A 23,153-nucleotide genomic window follows, 5' to 3' on the forward strand; every position below is an offset into this window, starting at 1 on the left:
ATCCCAATATTATTGAGTCTTTGTAGTCTATTTTGTAGAGAAGTGTGCGCGTTCGCTATCCACCTCCATCATGGTTCACTGAGCTTGCCGACGCTTTGCTGGACGAATGGTATAACATTCCCTTGGAAACGAAGCAGGGCTTGTATTTATGCATCTCGAGACCGAAAGCTGCTTTGAGTGAAAACTGTTTTCCTACACCGTATTACGCATAGTGGCGTGCTGTGTTTATTGTATTACCACATTTTTGTCCACCACTTGTAGTTATATATCCTACAAGTAGTTGTGGACTTTGTATATATGTGTTATCTGAGTTGATGGGTATAAGTGCTGTCTGAGTTGAACAAGTGGCACAGGAGACGAAAAGGAACGAAAAGAAAGGGAGAGAGAAGGGCGGGGATGGGGGGGGGGGGGGGGGAAGAGCGTGAGAGAGAACGTTCGGAGAGGTGTGAGGGATTCAGTTGATGCGCTGAATGATGCTAACGGTAACACTAATAATATTAATAATAATAATAATGAAAATGAAATAAAATGTAGAGCGCTTTTCTTCTTTCTTTCCGTCAGTTATCTGAACTAATTACCAAATACGAGCCACAGAGGGAAGAAAGTGCAGGGTAAAAAGAGATTTGAATATGTCCAACAAATATTGGGTGTGAGTGCAAGTCCGAGTGGAAGAGTTTGGGACAGGAGAGAAAATTATGGTCGGTTGCATCAGACCATTCACAAGACTGATGGCCCAAAATGTAGCCTGTGTTCGCGTGACAGAAGTTCACGACGTCACAATGTTATGTTGAAAATAAGACAGTCACGATTGCAAAGTAATTATTTATTTAAAAATTACACTTTTCACCGTGGTTAAGAATCATAAGATTGTGTGAAAATGTCAAATGAAGATTATACCGCCGACTACCAAAGCTCTATGTCAACCACATCCACATAAAACCTTCAGGATGAAAATATGGTCGTCAGAATAATTAAAAGGAACTTCATTTGACTGATTTTTGTCAGTCCTTTGAACTTCATGTGATAGTTTTACATAATCTGATGATGTCTAACCACGGTAAAACACGTTATTTTTAAATAAAAATAACTATGCAATCGTGACTATTTTGTTTTCAGTATATCTATGAAAACCGCTTGCTGTATCACTCAGGCGCAAAAATGGAATGCAGTGAATACATCACAAAGTGACAACACACAGTTCTAAGTGTACAGATTACTATAATGCATACACATTCATTAGACTTTAGGAATAGTAGTTGTGACAAAGGACTTACTCATGACGGGTCAATCCTTTGAGGTCGCGAAAGGCCCTCCCACAACCACGTGTTCGGTTGAAGTTTCAAAGGGTGACCGCCTACGAGCAGCGTTGGCTTCGGTAAACAGAGGTCGCCGAAGTGGCGTCCAGCTGAAAGACTTGCAACAAGCCGGTGGACCATACTACAGTATTATTATTAGTCATTTGATATCAGCTGCCCTTCCGGCGTATCAATGATGCGACTTCTTGCCGCAATGAAACTTCCGAGCCTAGCTGCTGGATCATGTGGTTGCAGCTTACTTAGAGGGCTAACTATAGATTTTAGCAAATCTAAACATCTAGGTTTTTCGGGGGACATAAGTTTTGTAGAAGATATAGTATTTAAGGATTCAGCAACGTTGGTTATGCTACTCGCCTGAAAGTGTAGCTGTAGAAGTGTCTACTATGAGTCCGGTTATTCGTTTTCTGGATGAAATTGGGCGAATGGTGGTGGTGGATGCTCTTCTAGACTGATGACCTGCTATATCGTAAGCTGTTACTGCTGTTTATGTCGAGAATTTGCTTTTCTAGTTATTCTTGTTCTGCCGGCTTTTCTATTTGAAGTTCTTCCTGTCCTGCCTTGTACTGCATTTGAAGTTGCAGCTGTTGCTGGCACAATTTCATGACTTCTGGATCCGTGATGAATGAACTTAGTCTGCTGCCCCAACACATCCTAATTTCGAGGCTTCGTCGGCAATATTACACTGCCTATTAAAATTGCCCCCGTTACAGTGCAGCACAGTCTATTATGCAGATAATACGGAACATTTTAATTTCGTTATAGTTCTCAGGTCCAGTCCGCACCGGATCGACGTAACTGTAAAACACACCGAGGGAATAACCCAGATAGTCTTGCAGCATATGACTGACGAACCTCACACTAATGAGCGAGTGGTTTGGAGCCTTTAACTAGGAGCTATCATCGTGACAAGATCAGATTGAAACTGAACGGCACCGTACGTATGTCTATTACTAGGACGAGTCTGCAGAGGTGTCCTTGACCCAGTTGGGGAAACCCTGTGCATCAGTAACGCCGGAAGCATCCCGGACGAGGTGTGGGATGGTACCTTGCGGATGAGCTCACGGGCGACACCCCACCGGTTCCCACGGCGACAGCTCGCGGGACAAGGCTGCGTTACGTCACGCCAGCGCCGCCCCCGCCGCGCCGCTATAAGAGCGGCCCCATCCGTCGGTGCTGCAGACTCGCCAACCCGCCACAGCGCCATGAGGACCTCGGCAGCCGCCACTGGAGCCGCGCTCCTCGTGTTCGTCGCCGTCGTGAGTACCTTGCTGCCTGCAAGTCCTGACGACATCCTTACTTCATGTAGTACTTAAATAAGTTCAAAAATGGTTCAAATGGCTCTGAGCACTATGGGACTCAACATCTTAGGTCATAAGTCCCCTAGAACTTAGAACTACTTAAACCTAACTAACCTAAGGACATCACACACATCCATGCCCGAGGCAGGATTCGAACCTGCGACCGTAGCAGCCCCGCGGTTCCGGACTGCAGCGCCAGAACCGCACGGCCACCGCGGCCGGCACTTAAATAAGTAAACTCCGTCCGAACAGACCTCGAAAGGCCCAACGGTAACGACCGACCGCCGTGTCATCCTCAGTTGACAGGCGTCACTGCATGCCGATATGGAGGGCAGGTGGTCAGCACACCCCTCTCCCAGGCGCTGCTTGTTTTTGTGAACGGAGTTGGTATTTTCCAGTCAAATAGCTGCTCAATTGGCCTCAAGGGATGAGCGCACCGTGCTTGTCAGCGGCGCTTGGCAGACTCGGAGGTCACCCATCCAAGTGACAGCCAAGCCCAAATGAAGATCTCTTCTTCTTCACAGGTTAGGTATTCTTGTCCTTTCCGATGAAGGTTTCTTTCCTTTTTTTCCCCCCGTACCTCAATTGATAAAGACGAAACACTTATAAAATCACTCTGCTGTCTGTCCGTCAGTCTGTTTGTCTGACTGACCGACTGTTCAAACCCCCTTCTGTGTTCTGACGGGAACCGGTGTTACCACTGCATCAAAGCCGTTTCACCTTAAAGTGTACAGTCACTCAATAATATGCATTCACTCGTACGCTGCTACTAGTACAGTAAAGAGTTAACACGTTGTCCCTGCCTAGTGCCAGGCAAGGCAATAAGTCAGAGACGTTTTACTTAAGCCTTTGATTTCCTTATCTTTAGTATACCCGACATGTTTGGCGCCCCAGAATTCAGAAACTGTGTTATTTAGCTCTATATAAGTTAGGATCTGCAACCAAATGAAGCTTTCTTCTTCTTCACTTCACGGATTAGGTATTCTTGCCCTTTCCGATGAAGGTTTCGTTCCCTTTTTTTTTTATCTGCAGGGTTCCATACCTCAATCGCTAAAGACGAAACACAAAATCACTCTGCTGTCTGTCCGTTAGCCTATCTATCTGTCTGAATGACTATTCAAACCCCTTTTTATCAGGAACGGGTATACGTATAAAGTTAATATTTATATCACATATTAAGGTGAAGTAAAAAAGCTATATTTTCAGTCAGTGCAGTCATGTGATACGTACTTTATATCACATATTTTAATACTCGCAAACTCATGAAAACATACACTGTACTTCCCATTGACTTAGAATCATGAAATTTGCCAAGAACGAAGGTTTCACACTAAAAAAAAGGAACAAGCTGTTGATTTGTAACGATAATATAAGACAAAAAAGTTTTTGTCATTTGTTATCTTTCTTTCCGTCGGTGTGTCAAGCTACCGCTTTCTAAACAACGTGGCAAGTTGAAATTTATGTCAGTGGTGCATTGAGCTTCCAAGACAATGCAATCAAAAGATACGGTCATTCACCTCACATATTTCGATACTCGCAAGCTCAGCCATCAAAACCGGTGGTGTACTTCCCGTTGAGATACAATCATCATATTTGGCAAGGTGAAGCATTTCACAGTACAAGTAAAGGGTAAAATCCAAAAGAATTTGTAATTATACCACAAGAAAAAGATATATCTTTTGTCATTTATTATCCGACTTGAAACGTGAAATTACAACATTCTCGGAAGTCCTGGACTCCCTGCGAACGATGTCTTGCCAGTACAGATGTGGATAACAGGCAAAAGTCATCAATACCCTCCATTTTTAATTCCTCCAATCGCAGAATGGATGAACTGTCTATATATATATATATATATATATATATATATATATATATATATATATATATATATATATATATAATTACGGAGCCCTCAGTGCACGAGTGCTACTCACACCTGTCCAGTCCTGTTGGTAACTTTTCGGTTTTCTCATCTTTAAAAAATATAGCTTTTGTGATGAGGTGGCAGTGCAGTTACAAACAAAACACAAAAGTAATGTCAATGGCCCCTGCTAATGGGCTGGATTCGAAATGCTCATCCATATTCCATTATGAACGCCGAAATGTTACTGTGTTGCTCGTCGCGAAAGAAGCTTGAGTATTTACAGTATACCAGTCATTTCAAAAAGTTTCGGACTGGCTTAATAGAAAGCAGAGAAAAGTTTTTGGGTACAACGCGCATAACGTTCATACAACAATGTGAAACTGTAACATAGGTTCTACTTTGGGATGTTGTTACAACAAGAAAAATCTGTCTTTGGAATGTTGTTCACCTCGCGCGTTACAGTGGCTTGAAAGTCGGTTATGTCGTCAAAGCGTTGACTTTCATGTGAACTTCTGCAATTTGTCATTCCCTTGTAGGTTCATAATGATAACACCAAGTCTCGCCTCATGTGATGACTTTGCATTCCAGTTAAGTCGCGGCAGACGTCCACAAGTCATTATTTTTGTTTTGGAGTCAAGGTTTGCGGGGCAAACTTTTCACACACTTTTCTCTGCTGCAAGACATTCTGGAGAAAATCTTAAACACCTTATTTAGGGTGTTGCTCCATTGTGATTTGTTACAACAACGTTGATACACAACAGCCGCACTCCCACTACCTAACACTGCCCGTTGACAACTGACTGACCGAATGCTCATCTGTTGTTTACAGTTGCAAGTTCAAGCTGCCACCATAGGTATCGCAGTTGACATCTTTTATACGCCAAGAATAAAGTCAGTCTCGGGTCTTGGACGGTCGTGTACATTTTGATAATAGTAAAAAGCTAGTAAGATAATATTAGATCCTTCTGAATTTTCAAGTACCCATTGAGGTCCTCCTTACAAAACTGTGTGTGACGAATTTACTCCCAATATTTCTCTCTCTTTCCTGAGCCTTGTCCCACGGTTATGCAGGGTCGGCCATGGTTAATCGAATGTGGCATATCAATGTAAGGGGTGGCACGATGCCATTCATGTCGCCACCGCATACTCCCCCCCCCCCCCCAGGACGGAAGTAGTATACCCCAATTTTCTGCATCTAGTGTAAGCCTTGGAAGAGTAAGAATGTCTTCAGATGTCTGCGAGTCGTGTAACTGAGGCGGAACGTGGGGACCAGTTCGGTATTCACCAAGCGGGATGTGGAAAAGCGCCTAAAAGCCACATCCAGGCTGGCTGGCACCCTGGCCCTCATCGTTAATCCGCCGGGCGAATTCGATCCGGGCCCAGCGAGCCTACCCGAATCCAGGAAGCAACACGTCAGCGCTCCCAGCTTATAAAAAAAAAAAAAAAAAAGGCTCTGAGCACTATGGGACTCAACTGCTGTGGTGTCATCAGTCCCCTAGAACTTATAACTACTTAAACCTAACTAACCTAAGGACATCACACACATCCATGCCCGAGGCAGGATTCGAACCTGCGACCGTAGCAGCCGCACGGTTCCGGACTGCGCGCCTAGAATCGCGAGACCACCGCGGCCGGCTCTCAGCTACCCTGGCGGGTAATTTAGTCCCAATATTTACTCCCAATATTTACTCTTCAGAAATCTAGGTGCCAAAACTGTAACTGTCCTTTAAAAATTATGAGACACACTGTTGGTGTCTGTTATCGGCAGTGTTCAGTGTTTAGACAAACGACCATCACCTTATCACTTTGTGAAACTTTTATTGTACTTACCCAGCTACACAGTAACAATCAGGAAGAATCGGAAAAGAGAAGCAGGATAATACGAGTAAAATGGCATGCTTCCAGAAATTTTTGAGCTTGCATTAGTTAAGGACACCCATAGTTTATCTATGACTGTTTGTTTGTTGAATGGAGAGAAGAAAAAAGGTATTTATTCGATGAAAAAGACCCTCCATAAGTAAAGGATACCTAATAGTTTATAACGGATGATTGTTTCTACATGAAATCAAGAAAAAAATAAATTTGATGAAATTTTTTAGTTTATCATAAACAGTTTTGAGCTTAATTACCGACTACAGATGCTGCCAAGCTTTTCCTATTACAATGTTATGAGAAAATGCTAACAGAATTTCATATTCGATACCAAAAGAGGAAGGGAAGAGGTATATAAAATTATCAGCTGGGCGTCAGTTCATTGTTACGCAGTTCTCGTGTCTGTATAGTTATACGGATTTTTCGAGCTCTTTGGTTCTCAAAACTTAACTAACTGCAGTGTTATCTCATTTTGTCATAAAATTTGACCATTTGGTTGGTACCCAGTATATGAAACGATATGAATCTGAGCTCTGCAAAGACCATAAATTAAGGAATGCTATTATCATAATATTTCCTCACATGCACGAAGGTTGATTCTGTTACAGTAATAAAAATTACTGGTTGTGTTTATTGTTACCAGAACTCTTATTCCCAAAACAGGACGTTCCTAATTTCAAAACAGCCGTATAAATACCTCATTCGAGGTTGCCAAGTGTAGTCACATTTCGCTAGAAAACTGCTGCAGCATCACCAACAATTATTGACTACTATCTCGTCGAACTGCAGGTTCAATTTTATGATTCAGCTTCGAGTTAAACTGTACTTGGGTAGTGTGCTACAGCAACACCCAGTTTCGTGACCCCAGTCGTAAAATTATAGATGCCACAAATCATCTAGTGTAGATTCGGCGATAATAGACTAAAAACGTAGTACCTACTACGAAAGTACTTCACTAGTAGGAACGCCACAATATACATTGACAAATATTTTGTGCTACATTTCTAACAAATACATCCGAAACTTTGGCAAAAACTGGTAAGACGTTGGATTCTCGAGAAGGAAAAAGGCCGCGAAGTGCTTTTAGTAATGAAGAACACTGACAGTGGAGATTTGCGAGTCCAAAAACTCTCTTTAAAGAACCCAATATTAAAGCAGAAATGAAGGCTAAAGGATTAGGTGGAATGGTCATGTAATGATATCACAAAACAGAGCTGCATTAAGTTTGCAGGTCAAAACGGTAGAAGAATCACTAGAAGATAGAGCCAAATAAGAAACAGATATGGTTCGCCGCGAATGAAATTTTTAGACGATGTGGAAAACGACTGAAAATTTTTGGAATTCCTAATTTGGAAGAACATCGTAAAAACAGACAAATTTCACAAAATATTGTTAACTTAGCAGTAAGGAGCTTATGGAGCTTATAAATGTTTCTTAACAACAACAATAATAAACGTTGCGGAAAAGGTAGGCATTGACAGGTGTGGATAATATTGAACCATCGGTATGGAGTCATGATCGCAAAATACTAACGTACAGAAGAATGGCAAAGAGGTAGAATGAGAGCTGGGTTTCGCTGACATGTAGGAAAACGAGAGACAATACTGATTCTTCCAGTTGTCTTAGATGTAGACTGAAAGCAAAGACAGAAACCTTTATTCACTGCATTTGTAGGATAAGAAATGGATTTTATTCGTCATTAACTGGAATACCTTTTATGAATGTTTAAAATTTTTGGGGATAAAATACAGGCAGTGATAGGTTGTCCACAACCTGTAAGTCAGGGTTCTAAGCCTGTTCCCCATATCATTCAGTCTCTACAGCAATGAAGCAGAATGGGAGACAAAAGAGAAATTTGATACACTAATTATAATTAGGAGAGAAGGAATAAAATCTTTAAGGTTTGCCGATGACATTGAAATTTTTTTCAGAGACCTGGAAAGAAATGCATGGATAGCAACTCAGTCGCTGAAAGCATTGGAAGTTAATAACAAGCTCAAGGTTGAAGTCGCGATCCGGCACGCAATTTTAATCTGCGACGGAGTTCCGCAGCAATGGCCCCATGACCGCAGAATGAAATGATCGTTCCGCCGCTTTTGCTACACTACTTCAGTTACCCATGATCTCTATTTCACTTCCGATATTTTATAATCTGCGTTGTAGAATTTCTCTCATACTCCATATTTTACTACAGACTTGAATGCTTGAGAAGAATTATCTTGAAAGTACTGACACTTGGCCAGTAATGATTGTTCCACATTTACGTCTAACGTGAGTGTTTCTCTCATTTTTGTGTAGTACGCCACAGCAATATTGTGTGTGACCATCGACTATTTCACTTTTAGGTACGGCTTCTAAGGAGCCCTTTTCTAGAATATCTGATTTTATTTATGATACTGGTGAGACGAAGACAGAACTATTTTTGTAGCTTATTGGGGGCCACCATTTCCTTATGAGCCTGTTTCTTAAGACTTAAAAGATTTTTATTTAACGTATTCTGACTGAATTCTTCGATCTGTTCCCAGGTATCGGCAATGGAGATGACACCAGAATTCATGGAGATCATTAACAAATGCAAGGCAGAACATGAGCCCACTGAAGGTAAGCCACATGCTGAAGTGCTTATATTTTGCTCTGCGCAGAGGAAGCCATACTAGAGAAGGGATATAAATCAAGTGCTTAGTTCTAGGTGTTTGGCCCGAGAGGTTTCATTATTGCGTGACATTCCTGTTTACTTCTTCGGCTGTGTGTTCAACAATTCCACACTCAGTAATGAACCTAGGAAATTACATGGAACATCATATTTTCCCCTTCTCCTCTCCTCCTTCCTCGTAAGAAAGCAAGGAAGACAGAGCTTCGACTACCAAGTCATCAGTGTATCAGTAATTCAAGGTAGTAGCTGGCTGCGCCATATTAAACAAAGCACCCCAAAGTTAAAATAAAGTTATTTTGGGATTTCATGGGGAACCTAAACGAGGAAGGCTGGTCAGTGGTTTGAATTATCATCCCTTTTGAACACTAGTTTAGTCGCACAATCACAAACGTTACTTTCTCGGCAATGTCTTACATAAGACGGGTTCCTCGTTCACGTCTTCCTACCACCTGGGAATGACGTGTCAGGTTTTTGTATATAAGGCGTGGATGATGTACAGGGAACTTCTGAAGTGTGTGTTTGTTACGGATGTTCATGCAACGAAGGAAAGAAAGAGAGTGGATTCCGGTTCCGAGATAACCTTTTCCTATCAAATAGCCTCAAATGGGAATCTGGGCTCCACCCAGAACTGGAAATTCCCAACCGAATATGCCCGACTGCGAGCCCATGGGTAAAATCGTCTGATGGTATGAGACTGAAGGCTCGTAGAGTTTGAACCATTAATGCGGATGGAAGCCAAAGAACATTTTATTTCACCCTAGCCGTCTGTTTTCAGAATTAATAAAGCAAACTGCTGCAACATATTCATGAAGGCTGCTTTCACGATAGTTGGCACTACAGGACCCATGTATTTTCACTATTGGCGGATTGTGTAATTTATCAGCTACGTTTGCTTCGAAACCAGTTGTTACGGTTGCGTTGATGTAAGCATCCGTTGATATGAAATGTTTCGTCGCTATGAAAAAATTACTTCTTAAGCGCGTTTCCTCATCACCTATGTTCCCTAGACATCTTTCTCTTAAATTACATGGCAAAATAGATTTTTTCCTTATCTAATGATAATAAATTACATATAATAAATGCATGACTGATTTAGAAATACCAGGCTGCAGAGTACGGGCTGGTGACAAATTTCGCATGCTTCGAAAGCACATGTGTCCAATATGATAATATTCCCTTACTTTTCTTAACGCAGAAAACCATGGATTTTTCATGTAGTACACTGACGATATTCTGTCTTATCTTTGTTTGAACGTAGCCTGAACTGCTGAAAAGGGGAAGCGTAGAATACATCTGGCATTTTTTCTTGTGTGGACGGAGTAGTCATAGCGTTCTCCCAAGCTTCCAGTGCATGAGAAATTGGCACCGCCAGTGTAACTTGCATAGTGTTTCTTAGTGATATACATTCATACTTGTTGATACGTCTGTCAACTAAAAAGTTATTACTGCCTCATTATTTTTCGGAAATGAACATGAAAGTAGTATGAAGAATAATACTTCCGTTTCAGCAGCGTGTTCTGCCAATATTGGTACGATTATTTATGTTTTCAAACCAAATGAAAGTCGATGGCTTATATTGTCAAAGTAAAACTGGATTAACTAATTCATATAAAAATTATGATGTCCTGATATTTTTGCAAGATGAATAAACTTAAGAGATCCTCCACGGAAGGCTGGAGATTTTGCAGACTTCTCCTCATGAAAGCTCGAAGTATGTACGAACATCCCCCTGGTATGTGATTTCACCTAGTTGTCGTCTTCCACGAGCGAGCGTCTGAGACAACCAAAGTAGTCTCATGGCTAGCGTCCCGCTTGCAAAATTTTTATAGTCAACATCACTCTGCTACTGTAAGAATATGTTAGATGATTATTAACTGAATATGACTTCAATCTACAAAACACGACATGCTGCCGAACTCTGCTAAGCACTTAAAGTGACTAGGAGAGTTTAGATGTAGATTTTGTACTTGTATGTCCACATCCGTTCTTCACTTCTTTCTTTTGCTTTAATTCATATCGTTCAATTATATGATGCGGTCACCAACATTGCCCCATCCAAAATTAGGAAAGCAAGTGCGAATGAGAGTTCTAATATCTTAAATCCAACCCCACACTATTAACCATCACTCGTTTTCAGATCCCGGTGATGCCTAATTTTACATTAGAAACGTGGAAGTCTAATAACAAAGCCCTGAAATAGTAAAGCACTTACTTCTTCACCCCTAACTAGATAATTTTTTTTTCCAAAACGACGAAGCGTAATGGTCTGGTAGACTCGACGGCAGGGTTCGAGAGAACGAATATCGTAAACACATTTTCGACATAGCCGAGACACGAAGAACGATTTGTCACGAAAACTACGTACTGAAGGACATGTTTCGACTGCAGCCGCTGTTTTCTGATTAATGATTCCCCATACGAACGGCCATTTGCACGACTCGCCTAAAAACATAGCATTTCGCTATCTATTGCTCTAATTCGCTCGGAGTTTTTATCAGATACAATTAAACGTGATGATCAAAGAGAAAACATATGGAATTAGTATTACACGTGGTAATCTGCTTTGTGCAAGCCTCCCATTATAAAATTTGGTGATTGATACTGTTGTCGGGTCTAATGTACACTGTAGTGTCAAAAGTGAAGCATAATAATGAAAACAGGAAAATAGGAAAAAGAGAAAAGGTGAGCAGTTACCCAGCATCATCGTACATATTTACGTATGAACCTTACTTGTTTGCTCTATATAGGAAATGAATACTCTGTCCTGTCAATAGCAGCGTAAAAAGAAAGGTAAACACTAACAGTCCATGAGACCACTCATGCCACAATATTGTTTGTCCGTTCATAGAGAGCAGAGCGTGGTGAAGTTCACAAATAATGCCACATAGACGCCATTTGGACCCTGTTTTGCAGGGTAGAATACTCGGCCGCCTGAAGCTAGACCAGACACAGAGAGAAGTCACAGTAAGCTTGTATATGCCACAAAGTATCATTTTGAGGTTTTGGGGACGGTTTCGAAACACAGGTAAAGGTCGTCCCAGACCTGTGCACGGTCGACCAACAGGACCACACTGGCAACACGGCTGGATGTAGAGCCTGCAGCTGCCTCAGGAGTTTCTGTTTCCTGACTAACTGCCTATCTCAGGCTCAGAACAATAGGGCTGTTTGCCAGTCATCCGATCATGCGCATTCTGCTCACTGCAACACAGAGACGGGCACTTGTATCGTGAAGTCTGGCGCATTCAAAATGGACCATGAATGAGTGGAGGAATGTGCTGTTCCCAGATGGATCCTGCTTCTCTTTTCGCATATTACTTTGGAGAGGACCTGCTGGTAGCCAATATAAACCCAGAAATAACGTGGAAAGAGATCCGTTTGGTGATGATTGCGTCATGCTGCTGGGAAGCATCATGCTGAATGGCCGTACTGAGCCACACATCTTCGTTGGTGGTCGAAGGGATTCTGTAAACGAGCAGGGTACAGAGATGAGGTACAGAGATGAGGTGCTGCTACCGCATGTTCGCCTTTCCAGAGGTGAAGTTGCTCCAGACTTCCTCTTTATGGGCAGTAACGCCCGTCCTCATTAAGCTGATATGGTAGATGGATTTCTCGAAGATGGATATATCCATCACAAGGACTGGCCAGTGGCGTCCCCGGATCTGATTCCTAGAGATCATTCCTGAGATATATGAGGGGGGCAAAACGCTTCCCGTCAGCTTCCACCAATGTCATTTTCAGACATCCGCACTCCTCTTGCTTAGGAATGGGATCGACCACCAAGGCAGCTCTTGACCCATCTCAAGGATGGCATGCCACGCCGCTGTGCAGCATGTGTGGCTGTTAGGGGTAACCATATCCCTTACTAACAGATTTTTTGATCTGGAGGACATTTCCAGTTGTGTTATTTTCTTATAAATGTGAATCTCAGCTGTCTGAAGTTTTCTAGAATTATATTTCGGGCACTGTCGCATCCCAGATATCTGTGATTAAGCTGTGGCGTATTCAGTAACCCTTCCGACTTTCTGATAAGGCAGTATGTCCTCTTTTCGTCATTACGCTTATCTTTGGGACTCTGGTGTGTTTTACGTTGCCTTCCTGGTAAAAGTAATTTGCTAAACAAATTGCTGGAAAAGTCTTGTTGATAATATCTGAAGGACGCAGCAATTTATCAGTCCATGAAAGTGCGGACGTATGTCTTGGTTTACATTTTTTGCGTTAGAACTCCTTAAAACCAAGTACTTAGGAACAAATGATATTTCCGTGAAATAGTTTGCTCTTATTGTTAGTGAATCGAAAATCGTAAACTTATAAATTATGTACTTCTTTTTCAGATGAGCTGAAAGGAATCATGATGATGAAGGTTCCAGAGAGCGAACACGGCAAGGTAAGATCCTTTCAGATAAACCTTGCAGCAGTACATTAAAGAAATCGGTCGCCCTTGTTCCTACCGATTCACATATCTTTATTTGTTCAAAATAATATCTGATTGCAAAAACTATCGCGAAGTTCGGCATAACTTACAGTGAGGTTTACAATTTACGTCCAGTCAGTGATGCGGTCATCAGGGAGTGGGTCACACAGCTGTCTATGTATCTTTCCGAGGGAGTCATTTCGGCATTTATCGTAAGAGATTTAGGAAAGTGCGGAAAACCAAAGACCGAAAGACCGGTACTGGAGCCACCGTCATCCAAAACGCGAGTTAATTGTCCTAATTAACACTGCACTTCGGTCGGTACAGGAAAATCAGACCTATCAAAAGTGACGGGTATTTCGTCCTAAATACGAGGGGGGAGAGTGTAATAAAAACTGAAGATGAACAGCCTCCTTTGTGGGAGACACTGGGATGACAATAACTGTGATTTGTGGCTTCGGCCAAATAACTTGTCATGAGAATCATATTCGGTACAAAATGGAATAAATTTGTGACTTTTATCACGGGAACGCAAATGTGAGACAGAACGTGTGTGGGAGAACTCTGGGGCTACGCATTTCCTCAAAAAGAAATAAACATGTTACTAGAAACATTCGTGATCCATTCATCCGTGCCACCTAAAAGTAACTCGGAATGGGAAAGTTCAAAGAACTATTGTACGTTAGGCATGAGCCCTGCGTCGTGATGCTAAAACGTTCCACGGGAAAACTCAGTTTGTACAAAGCCATCGTCCTCCTGTGCTACTCTGAAAACCTGAGACCACACTTCGACTGAATATTCCAAGGCGATAATGTTCTCACACTGCCAAAGCTATTGCGATTTGTGCACTAACAGAAACATGCAGGCAGTTGTTTGCCCAGGTAGCATACGTAAATGAAATGGAAGGGTAAAACCGTGATGCTACCAAGAATATGTTGCTATACCAGTTCGAGTTTCCAGCATTACAAGTATAGTTGCCATTATATCTTCAGATGTGAGAACTAAGTTAGTCAGAAACAGCATAGGGCAACATCTCGTGCAAGCCCTGCTTAATGAAAAGAATTTTATAACGCGAGATAAGAAGAACAGAGTGATTCCAACGTAGACATCAAGTATGTAGCCTCACATGAAATTACTGTTTGCAAACTGCACTAGAATACGAGCTCATGAGCGATTGTGCATAGATCGTCAACAGTGACAGAAAGAAAGGCCTAGTATATTGCAACCAATAAAAGTACAGTGCCAGAAATCTCCCTTGTGTTCTTAGGTTGTTTTGCATGACAGTATTAAGCACACGGTCTTGATTAATTGCAACCTAAAGAGGTTTGAAACACAACAAAAAATAATTTTTCCATTTTTTCTATCTTTGCAGTGCTTCATGGGATGCGTTCTGCAGGAAGTTGGAGTGGTAAGTACTGCCAATCCACTGGTCTGTACCACTACATTATTCTTAAGAATAGAAAACTATCTTGTAGGAATTTCAATCACGTTCACATTAATTTCCCGAATTCTTTATGAAAGAAGCTTATAATAGGTGCCTAGAAGGTCATACAAAAAAAGCGTAACTGATTTGTGATTTCTTTTGTAGGTTAAGGATGGCAAGTTCGACAAGGAGGAGGCGAAGAAACACGCCGCGGCCAAGATGTCCGACAAAGACGAGCTGGAGAAGCACATGCAGCTCATTGACAAATGCAGCCAAGAAGGTAAGACAGCAGTACGTAGGAGACCACTCAGCAGAGTGTAACGTTACCGTGCTGCTTTTACCACCGGTCTTTTTGGCAAAATACTAAGTCTGTAGATACTTCTTAGGTTGTTTTACTGTCTTTGCATCAAACGTCGATGGGTGATAGATCACATCACGCTGAAAACTTATGTTGAAGATAAAATGCCTCCACACGCTTCCCAGCGACTCTAGGTGTCTTTCAGTACGAACCGACCCGGGCACGATGAGATTTCACGGAATCTGTATGGACTACTAACGAGTTGTGCACCATCTGCATACTTTCTACGCCAGTAAGCTGACAGAGTGATTCTGAACAAGAAAACCTTAAATGTTTTTAAGCAGAGGGAGATATTTTAGAAGCGAATCAGGAAGTCGGGCTACGCTTTTCACACAGAGTGGATGACTGGCCTGTAGGCAACACGCATTGCATATACACGCTGCAGAACGCCTACGCCCTGATGCTTTTCAGGGGCATAACAAATAACAAAAGGCAGCATCGGCGACAAAGCATCAGCGAACATACTGGCTCTAACAAAAGCTGTTCCTCACAGCGTGCTATATCACCCCCTAAACATCTGATGCAAAGGCTTAGAAATACTCTGTCAGTCGTTGGATATGCAGACACGTAGGTACGACGATGAACTAGATACTGACGTGTCATGGTACAGCTGAGATACACATGCTAACATGTTCACGATACATTTAGTTTAAAGACAGCAAATACGTTAGGTAAACTGAGCTGCGTTTTATCTTCATACTAAACTCTATTTAGAATTCTGTTGTCCTTTCTACTTTTCTGAAGTATATTCGTCAGAAAATAACGCTGTTGGGTGAGACTTGGTACTTGCAAATTGTACAAATAATACACTGCACGCTGCAACTCGCAGCTCCATGTCGTTGTCAGACACTTCACTAACAAATATCGAACTAAATCCTGTAATAAATCTTTTCTGATATGGTGACGCATTGTTGACGAAGTTCAGGTACACTTTTCCGAATGGACTATGTTGGAGACTGTTCAACTAACAGGCCGCATACGTTTCTTCTTGCGTACACTGCACGACCTGTCTTTAACGCTGCCTGAAAGAAAAGCACATTTCTATCAAGCAGGGTTGTTACACGATTTGGGACCTGCCAAAGTATCCTCGAAAGATATTTGTTTCGTCTGGAATTGTTTATCCTGTCAGTGGACGTTTGCGCCCCAACACACATGCCACTAAGCATATGGCCGAACTTCGTGCACAATACTGAATACAGTGTGATTTTGAAAATTTAGAGGCAGTCCATTCTCTGAGAAAATTTTTACAGTTCTTTGGAAAATATCATTTACCACCTATCCTCTTGCTTCTGTCGAATAGGTTTTATTATAACAGTAGCATCACCTCCAAAAAGTACCGATTCTGCCTGCTGAATGGTATGTGGTAGGTCCTTCACATACCTAAAGAATAGGAGGGGCCCCAAAATTAAACCCTGTGGAATCCCTTTCCGACTACTCCAGGCCCAAAAATTTTCTACCTTTCTGACGTTATCTGAATTATTCAGTTCAACGTTTTCCATTCTGTTTTTAAGTATGATTCAAACCAACTGTGCATAATTCCATCAGTTCCATTACATTTAAGTTTTTCTAAGAGATTAATATGATCCACACCATCAAACACGTTGGAAAGGTAATTAAAACATGGCAAATGGCGATACTTTATTATTTAAGGCTTATACTATTTGATGAGTAAATGAACAAATAGTATTCTCAGTCGAGCAACCCTCCTGGAATCCAAACGCTGATAAGCTAATTAAATTGCTTCCACTCAAGTGTGTGACTACTTTGAGTACATTACTTTGTCGAATATTTTGAAAAAATATTTCAGTAACGGAACTGGATGACAATTGTCTAAGACTGTCTTTTCACCTTTCTCATGAAGAGCAGCTGCATGTTGTAATCTGTCTTTGGCTGCTCGTCCTGTTAATGCATTCACTCCGTTTTGTTCTGTTTTCCATGCGTTTTATTTTTTAATTTGTTGATGTTCAGTTCATCCCTAACGTTGAAATTCATAATTTTGTCTAATCTACTATATCCTTATATTGCTCTGATAAATTTCATTTCTGCTGCGTCACTTCTATTCCCTTGTTGTTAACATGACATTTGACTCGGCTCCTTAAAGTACGAAAAGCCACTATTATACAAACTTTTTATCGTGGCTCTTTCCATGTTTTGTATTCGGGCACCTATTGATTGTTCCACATATATCTGACAATGTTGCTAGTATTGTCTCTGTACTTTCTCTCATAGGCACATGTAATGTCATGTGCAAGTATAGGTCATTATCGATAGTGTCGTACAGTGACATCACAGGATTCTGACGCAACAATTCACTGAGTGTTCTGAATATTGTTGCAGTCGATGGCGAGACGGACTCCTGCGGAATCGGCCCGAAGCTCATGGAATGCATCAAGCAATTTGCACCAGAGGTAAGAACCAGTTGGGTAATATCGAACACTTAGCGTATTTACTTTACTGTTTATAGTTTCATTTCGATGCAATTTCTTGCCACCTGTATAAAAGAATGTTCCCTGAGGATATTAACAGAACATATAATGTGTACCAGAATCATTTTTCTGACAGTCACACTCACAGGATGTGTATTCACAACCATGTCCGGTTTCCACCCAAAAGTCATTTTCAAACACCCCTTAAAAATGCATGAAGCCTAAACTGCTACCCAAACAAATATTTATGCGTCACTTATAACAGGTAAAAGTGAAAGATTTCACTAAGCGACAAATATCAGATCAATTAAGTGCCTCTATTGACATACTGGGCACCATAGTATTCTCAAAACTACACTCCAGCTGAATGAGGGGATTTCTTTCATGTAGACGAGTAGTCATTCGGCTGATCTTTTCACTTCAAATATTAACGAGGCCATTTAAGATGTCATAATTCTTTTTTCAGTGAAATTAATTGCAATAAAGTCATCACAAACCGACTATAATCTCTTGTCGTAGCTATAATTCGTACGAATATACGGGTATGAACTTTCCTTATACTACAGTAAAATTCTGATGCATTAAATCATAGGCAAGAGACACAGCAACGAAAGGGTGGTTCTCCAGTTCACCAGTTAACAACGGTAACAGTTCCCCTCTTGTTTCTGCAGAGCCATGAAAGAAGAGCGAATGTCACAAATTGAATGGATTCGTACGAATAAAATTAGAAACTGAGATACAGAGATCGTCAAATCAAGTAAATACTAAGTGCTAAATAATGTAATTTTTTCAAAAGCTATTATGAAAATTTCGAAGAATGAAATGCGATTGAAATGAACAACGGCGACACCCGTATCTCCGTAATTTATATACCTGTGACAAAAGACTGTAAGTGATTTAGTTAGACATCTCTTACGCTTAGGTGAAAACAGATTTACACAACCTTAAATGAATTATGAGGTGAACAACGCTACTGATTCCGTTTGTATCTCTTATTACAAGCTGCCTCAACGTCGCTATGCAGCTTCCCAGAAATAGGCAATCTCCAGAGCTCTATCTTATATACGTACATGCTTGTGTAAATTGTAAGCTGTAGTGTCTCACGTTGTTTATGAAAGATAAATATATTTAAAAGTAGTCTAAAAATCAGTTTTGAAGTATTATAGTTCAACTAATACTCTATCAGAGTTACTCACCATATCGAATATTTCTGCTTATTTCTTAGCCTTCTTCAGCAGTGTACTGTTCGGTAGTGGTATTATGCAACCGTGTGGTAAATTTTCTTCCTGGATGTTCAAGCTGAATTTAACTTTAGCTGACACACACCGCAGCTCCTCGGTTCCTCATTGTAAGCGATCTACAATCATTTGCTTGCTTAGATAACAAATTAGAAGTATTCCGTTTCTCAGAAATGTTTCAAGATAACTTTTGAAGCTGCAACAGTCATTGCCATGTGTTGTGGGCGACTAATAAACAAATTTTCATGAATTTTTCACCCGCATTCGCTCTTGCTCAACTTTGACTAGCACGAACAAAATATGTGGAACAATGAATTTTATATCTTCACAATACCACCACTGATTATAATGTAGAGTTCTTTACAGTGCGAGAGATTCGATAATTTTCATCATCTCTTCACTGCAATGGAAATACAGAATTTATTTTCAGTTTTTCTTTGAAGCAGTGGGAATACAAGTACTCAAACAGTTAGAGATTCGTATTTCAATGCTAACGTAGTACGTGATAATTTGATTTGTTCAATATATCTTCACAGAATGTCTTTCGTAATCGGCCTAAATCATCGGAGCGCAAGCTTTCAGAACGATAACGTTTGAGAATATACGTAGGCCAGTTCATAGACATATAACCAACAGTTAAAACATTCCAACCGCAAAGCATTCTTTTCGCATCATAAATATGTTCCAATACACTTCGTAATTATTGAATACTGAGCTTTTCAAAAGCTTTACGTGAAGTCACGTTGAGTATTTTTCACTCTGATGGTATTGTCTTTAACAGAATAAAGGCGAACAAACGAGGAACCTATGGCAGTTATGATTTGTTGACTTCACTGCAAACACGGAACAGGAAGAAATTATGCAAAACACGGGCACGCTGAACAAGACTCAATATCAATTTGTGGACCGTGACAACATATTTCCCGGCGATAGAAGCTTCCAGACTCAAGGCTGTTTAATAGCGATCAAAATCGCAAACGCTTATTTAACAAGTAATAATTATTTAGTAGGATCAAAAGGAATATAGAATATAACTGAATAGTCGGTACTGAATCCACAACCATAATACCTTCGTTAGTAACATGTCACGGAATGACGTAATACGTCACGTATAACAATTACTTTACTGTAATATCCATCAAACTTATCAAGCACATCTGAAGATGCGCAAATACTCCCGAAGTTACAGTGCAGGGATCTTGTATAATAAATTGTATTATATATACTGGATGATAATCTTATGCAAGAAATAGCAAATATACTGTAAGAATGTTATTAGATCATGAAAGAAAATGTTTAAAAACAGCTTCAAAATTGTTCACAGGCTAACAAAATTTGTTTATAAATTATTTATTAAAAAATAAGGTAAAACCATAATATCCCCTGCGACATGGATACTGGTTGCACAATAATGTTCACAGGTGCTTGAAATACCTGGAATGTGAACATCATGCAATAATATACGCATCTACAAGGAATTACATTATTTATACTTTATACCGGTGGTACCACACCACCCACCTCTGAATTTCACCTTTACGCTGACGCTTGTATTTTTAATGAACAGTCCGGCTAACAGCTGAAGAGGCTACTAGAACAGCCACGGCACAAGTTTCCTTTCCGATATTTTCATGTTGACTCCAAGTGGAAATCGATTGATATTTATATAAGTAAAATCCAACACAGTGAAAGCTGTGCCATACAGTTAGATCTGATTTACTTCTTCGTCAACAAGTTCCGTCCGTCTCTCGAACTCTTATGGCTGATAGCAAAGTTATTCAAAGTCGGATCAATAGCTGAAAAATTGTCAAAAATCACATGCCTCTCAATTCATAGCCAAGAGGTGTACAACCCAATTATAGCAACTAAAATGTTCACATTATTACTTAACACCCACTCTTTGTCAATACTGAAAAGAATTTTGGCCGCATGTTTTTATGGAAGACAGAGATGAGGTGCTTGAGCTAGCCCTTTACCTCTTGTACATACTAAGAGCTGATTGCCTTTCATTGCAGACCTGCGTTGTACGTGACGTTTGTCCGTTTTGTTTGCAGTTTGACATTGCCCTCCCACACGCCCCGTCAGAATAAACGCGGCACGACGCTGACGATGCTGAAGTCGACGACCCGGCAACCATCTGCGTCCACACCGAATGACATCGACGGCACCCAGACAAGAAGAAGTGTTGATATCTGTACTGCTCTGTGCTCACTAAATAAAAAATAACTGTAGATATGGGATGCCATGCAGTTTTCGTTCATTTAATACCTACCTTTCAAACGTACTCATCTTCAGGCTCCACTTCTCTGTCGTAATAGTACTGATTCAAGGTAACCAACTTAGTTGTATGAAAGCATGTATTTACGAGCATAAGCTCACCAGAAAAATATCACACTGGTTGCTGTAGAGCGCTGTACATGTTGTAGAACTGGTCAAGTGACCTGCACCACTGACGTAAGTCTTGGCAGTGAAGTGTTACGTGTGTGCCAGTCGGATGTGCCAGTCGGTTGTGTGGTATCAGAGCAGCAAGACGAGTGAACATCGAGATACTGCAGGATGGCAGAAAACAGCTAATGTTTTTGGACGAGCCTATGACCACCCTGTGAATGAAGTTGTCTGATTTGTTGGTGTACGAGTGCGGACTGTGTACCATGTATACAAGGAATAGTGCAGTACTCGTCTCTCCATAATGTGACGTAAGAACAGTGATTGTAAAAGGATGCTGGCCTATAGGGACAAGAGATGAGTCACTGACAATTAGTTTAAAACTCGATAGGAGTCGCTGATATCTGTGAATGCAGGTTATTGAGATCTTTCCATTACTACGAAAAACCATTATCAAGTACACCTTTCTAGGTATCATAACGCTAATATACTGCAGTCATTATGAGTGAGAAGGGAGCCTAAATAGCAGTACAAAAAATGGTTCAAATGGCTCTGAGCACTATGGGACTCAACTTCAGAGGTCATTAGTCCCCTAGAACTTAGAACTAGTTAAACCTAACTTACCTAAGGACATCACACACATCCATGCCCGAGGCAGGATTCGAACCTGCGACCGTAGCGGTTTCGCGGTTCCAGACTGCAGCGCCTAGAACTGCACGGCCACTTCGGCCGGCAGTAAAACATAGTCCAGAATATTTTCAGATTAAATTACAGAAATAACAATAATGAGAATAATTTTGATTGTGTTTTACAAATTTTGAATTAAATCAAAAACATAAAAACCTATTATTTTACCTTATCCTCATTTATGCTAGATAAGTCATTTGAACATATATCTTTAAATCCACATAAAATAATATAATAAATTCCTGTTTGTTCATTCAAAAGTTCAAATTTATGTAATATTAGAAAGACGTTTAAGTATTGGGTAGTCTAATTCTCCTAGTGTAGCTCAAGTGCAAAACGTAACTAGAATAGGATAAGTGATCAGTTCCATTACAAGGTCCACCTCAAGCAGTTCCCTAGAGAACCATTTGGAGTCGGGTACCCTACAGCAGCACTTAATTCTGCGTTTATTCGATGAAGAAAACGACGTAGAAACTGTGCATTAAGTAGCTGGAGGTGTGTAGTGTTGCACGACGACTCGCGATTTTGCTTTTGTTTCAAACGATGCAATGACGCGTCCAACCGCTAATACATGGAGGACCGGAGTTGGTCCCTTTTCGTAGCATCACTTAGGTGCACCCCGTGTTACCATGAACACGAACCAAGATTTTTTTTTCAACATTCTAGGTGAGCAAGTGTTTTTTTTTTCTACACCTTGTTGATGACTATGCTGTGGATACTCCCTTTTCCAGGCTGACAACGGACGTGTTCAGAGGGCTACACTCGTACGTTCTGGTTTTACGATATCCGCATAGTGAATAACCCACTACATCAACGGATATTAATCTAAATAACTGCGTTTCGTACTATTTGAAACAGCAGATGAAATGTAGCAATCAACGTTCCCATTATACACAAGCTCTACTGGATTACATAATCAATGGGTGCATTCAGATAGATATGGCTTTACTGAAGAAACTTGTAGACTTTCTTCCTCGTCCAATGAGGCAATTGCTATGGACAAAGGTGATGTTACGCTGTACTATTCCGTTGTCTCCTTTGGGTGACTAATTTTTTGAAGGGTGCCTAAACCAGTTATTAACACCGTACGAAGGACTGCTCCATTTCTAGCTCAATATGTATGCACGAATTCAACATTTCTTCAAATTAATCACCAAAGGAACTGCTGTACGAAATGATAAATATGTGAATTACTGGGGTCCATACTATTCCTTGATTC

General features: G+C 40.8%; 1 protein-coding gene across 1 annotated transcript; it reads left to right on the forward strand.

Moving 5' to 3' along the window:
- The first annotated feature begins 2,493 nt into the window (after nt 1-2,493).
- Nucleotides 2,494-21,102, forward strand: LOC126355251 (general odorant-binding protein 19d-like). The gene is made up of 7 exons (XM_050005534.1): nt 2,494-2,572; nt 8,879-8,954; nt 13,338-13,390; nt 14,790-14,825; nt 15,006-15,120; nt 17,536-17,606; nt 20,917-21,102. Exons 1-7 carry the CDS (start codon nt 2,519-2,521, stop codon nt 20,950-20,952), a joined length of 441 nt encoding a protein of 146 aa, XP_049861491.1. The 5' UTR covers nt 2,494-2,518; the 3' UTR covers nt 20,953-21,102.
- Nucleotides 21,103-23,153: the final 2,051 nt, after the last annotated feature.

Source organism: Schistocerca gregaria, chromosome 3 (genome assembly GCF_023897955.1).
Source record: "Schistocerca gregaria isolate iqSchGreg1 chromosome 3, iqSchGreg1.2, whole genome shotgun sequence".
Classification (NCBI taxonomy): domain Eukaryota; kingdom Metazoa; phylum Arthropoda; class Insecta; order Orthoptera; family Acrididae; genus Schistocerca; species Schistocerca gregaria.

What these genes read in the sequence shown, in the direction of transcription:
- LOC126355251 (XM_050005534.1), top strand. Translation starts at nt 2,519, where the DNA reads ATGAGGACCTCGGCAGCCGCCACTGGAGCCGCGCTCCTCGTGTTCGTC. An exon ending in AGAACATGAGCCCACTGAAG is followed by an intron (nt 8,955 to 13,337) that starts GTAAGCCACATG and finishes CTTCTTTTTCAG; the next exon opens with ATGAGCTGAAAGGAATCATG. An exon ending in CAGAGAGCGAACACGGCAAG is followed by an intron (nt 13,391 to 14,789) that starts GTAAGATCCTTT and finishes CTATCTTTGCAG; the next exon opens with TGCTTCATGGGATGCGTTCT.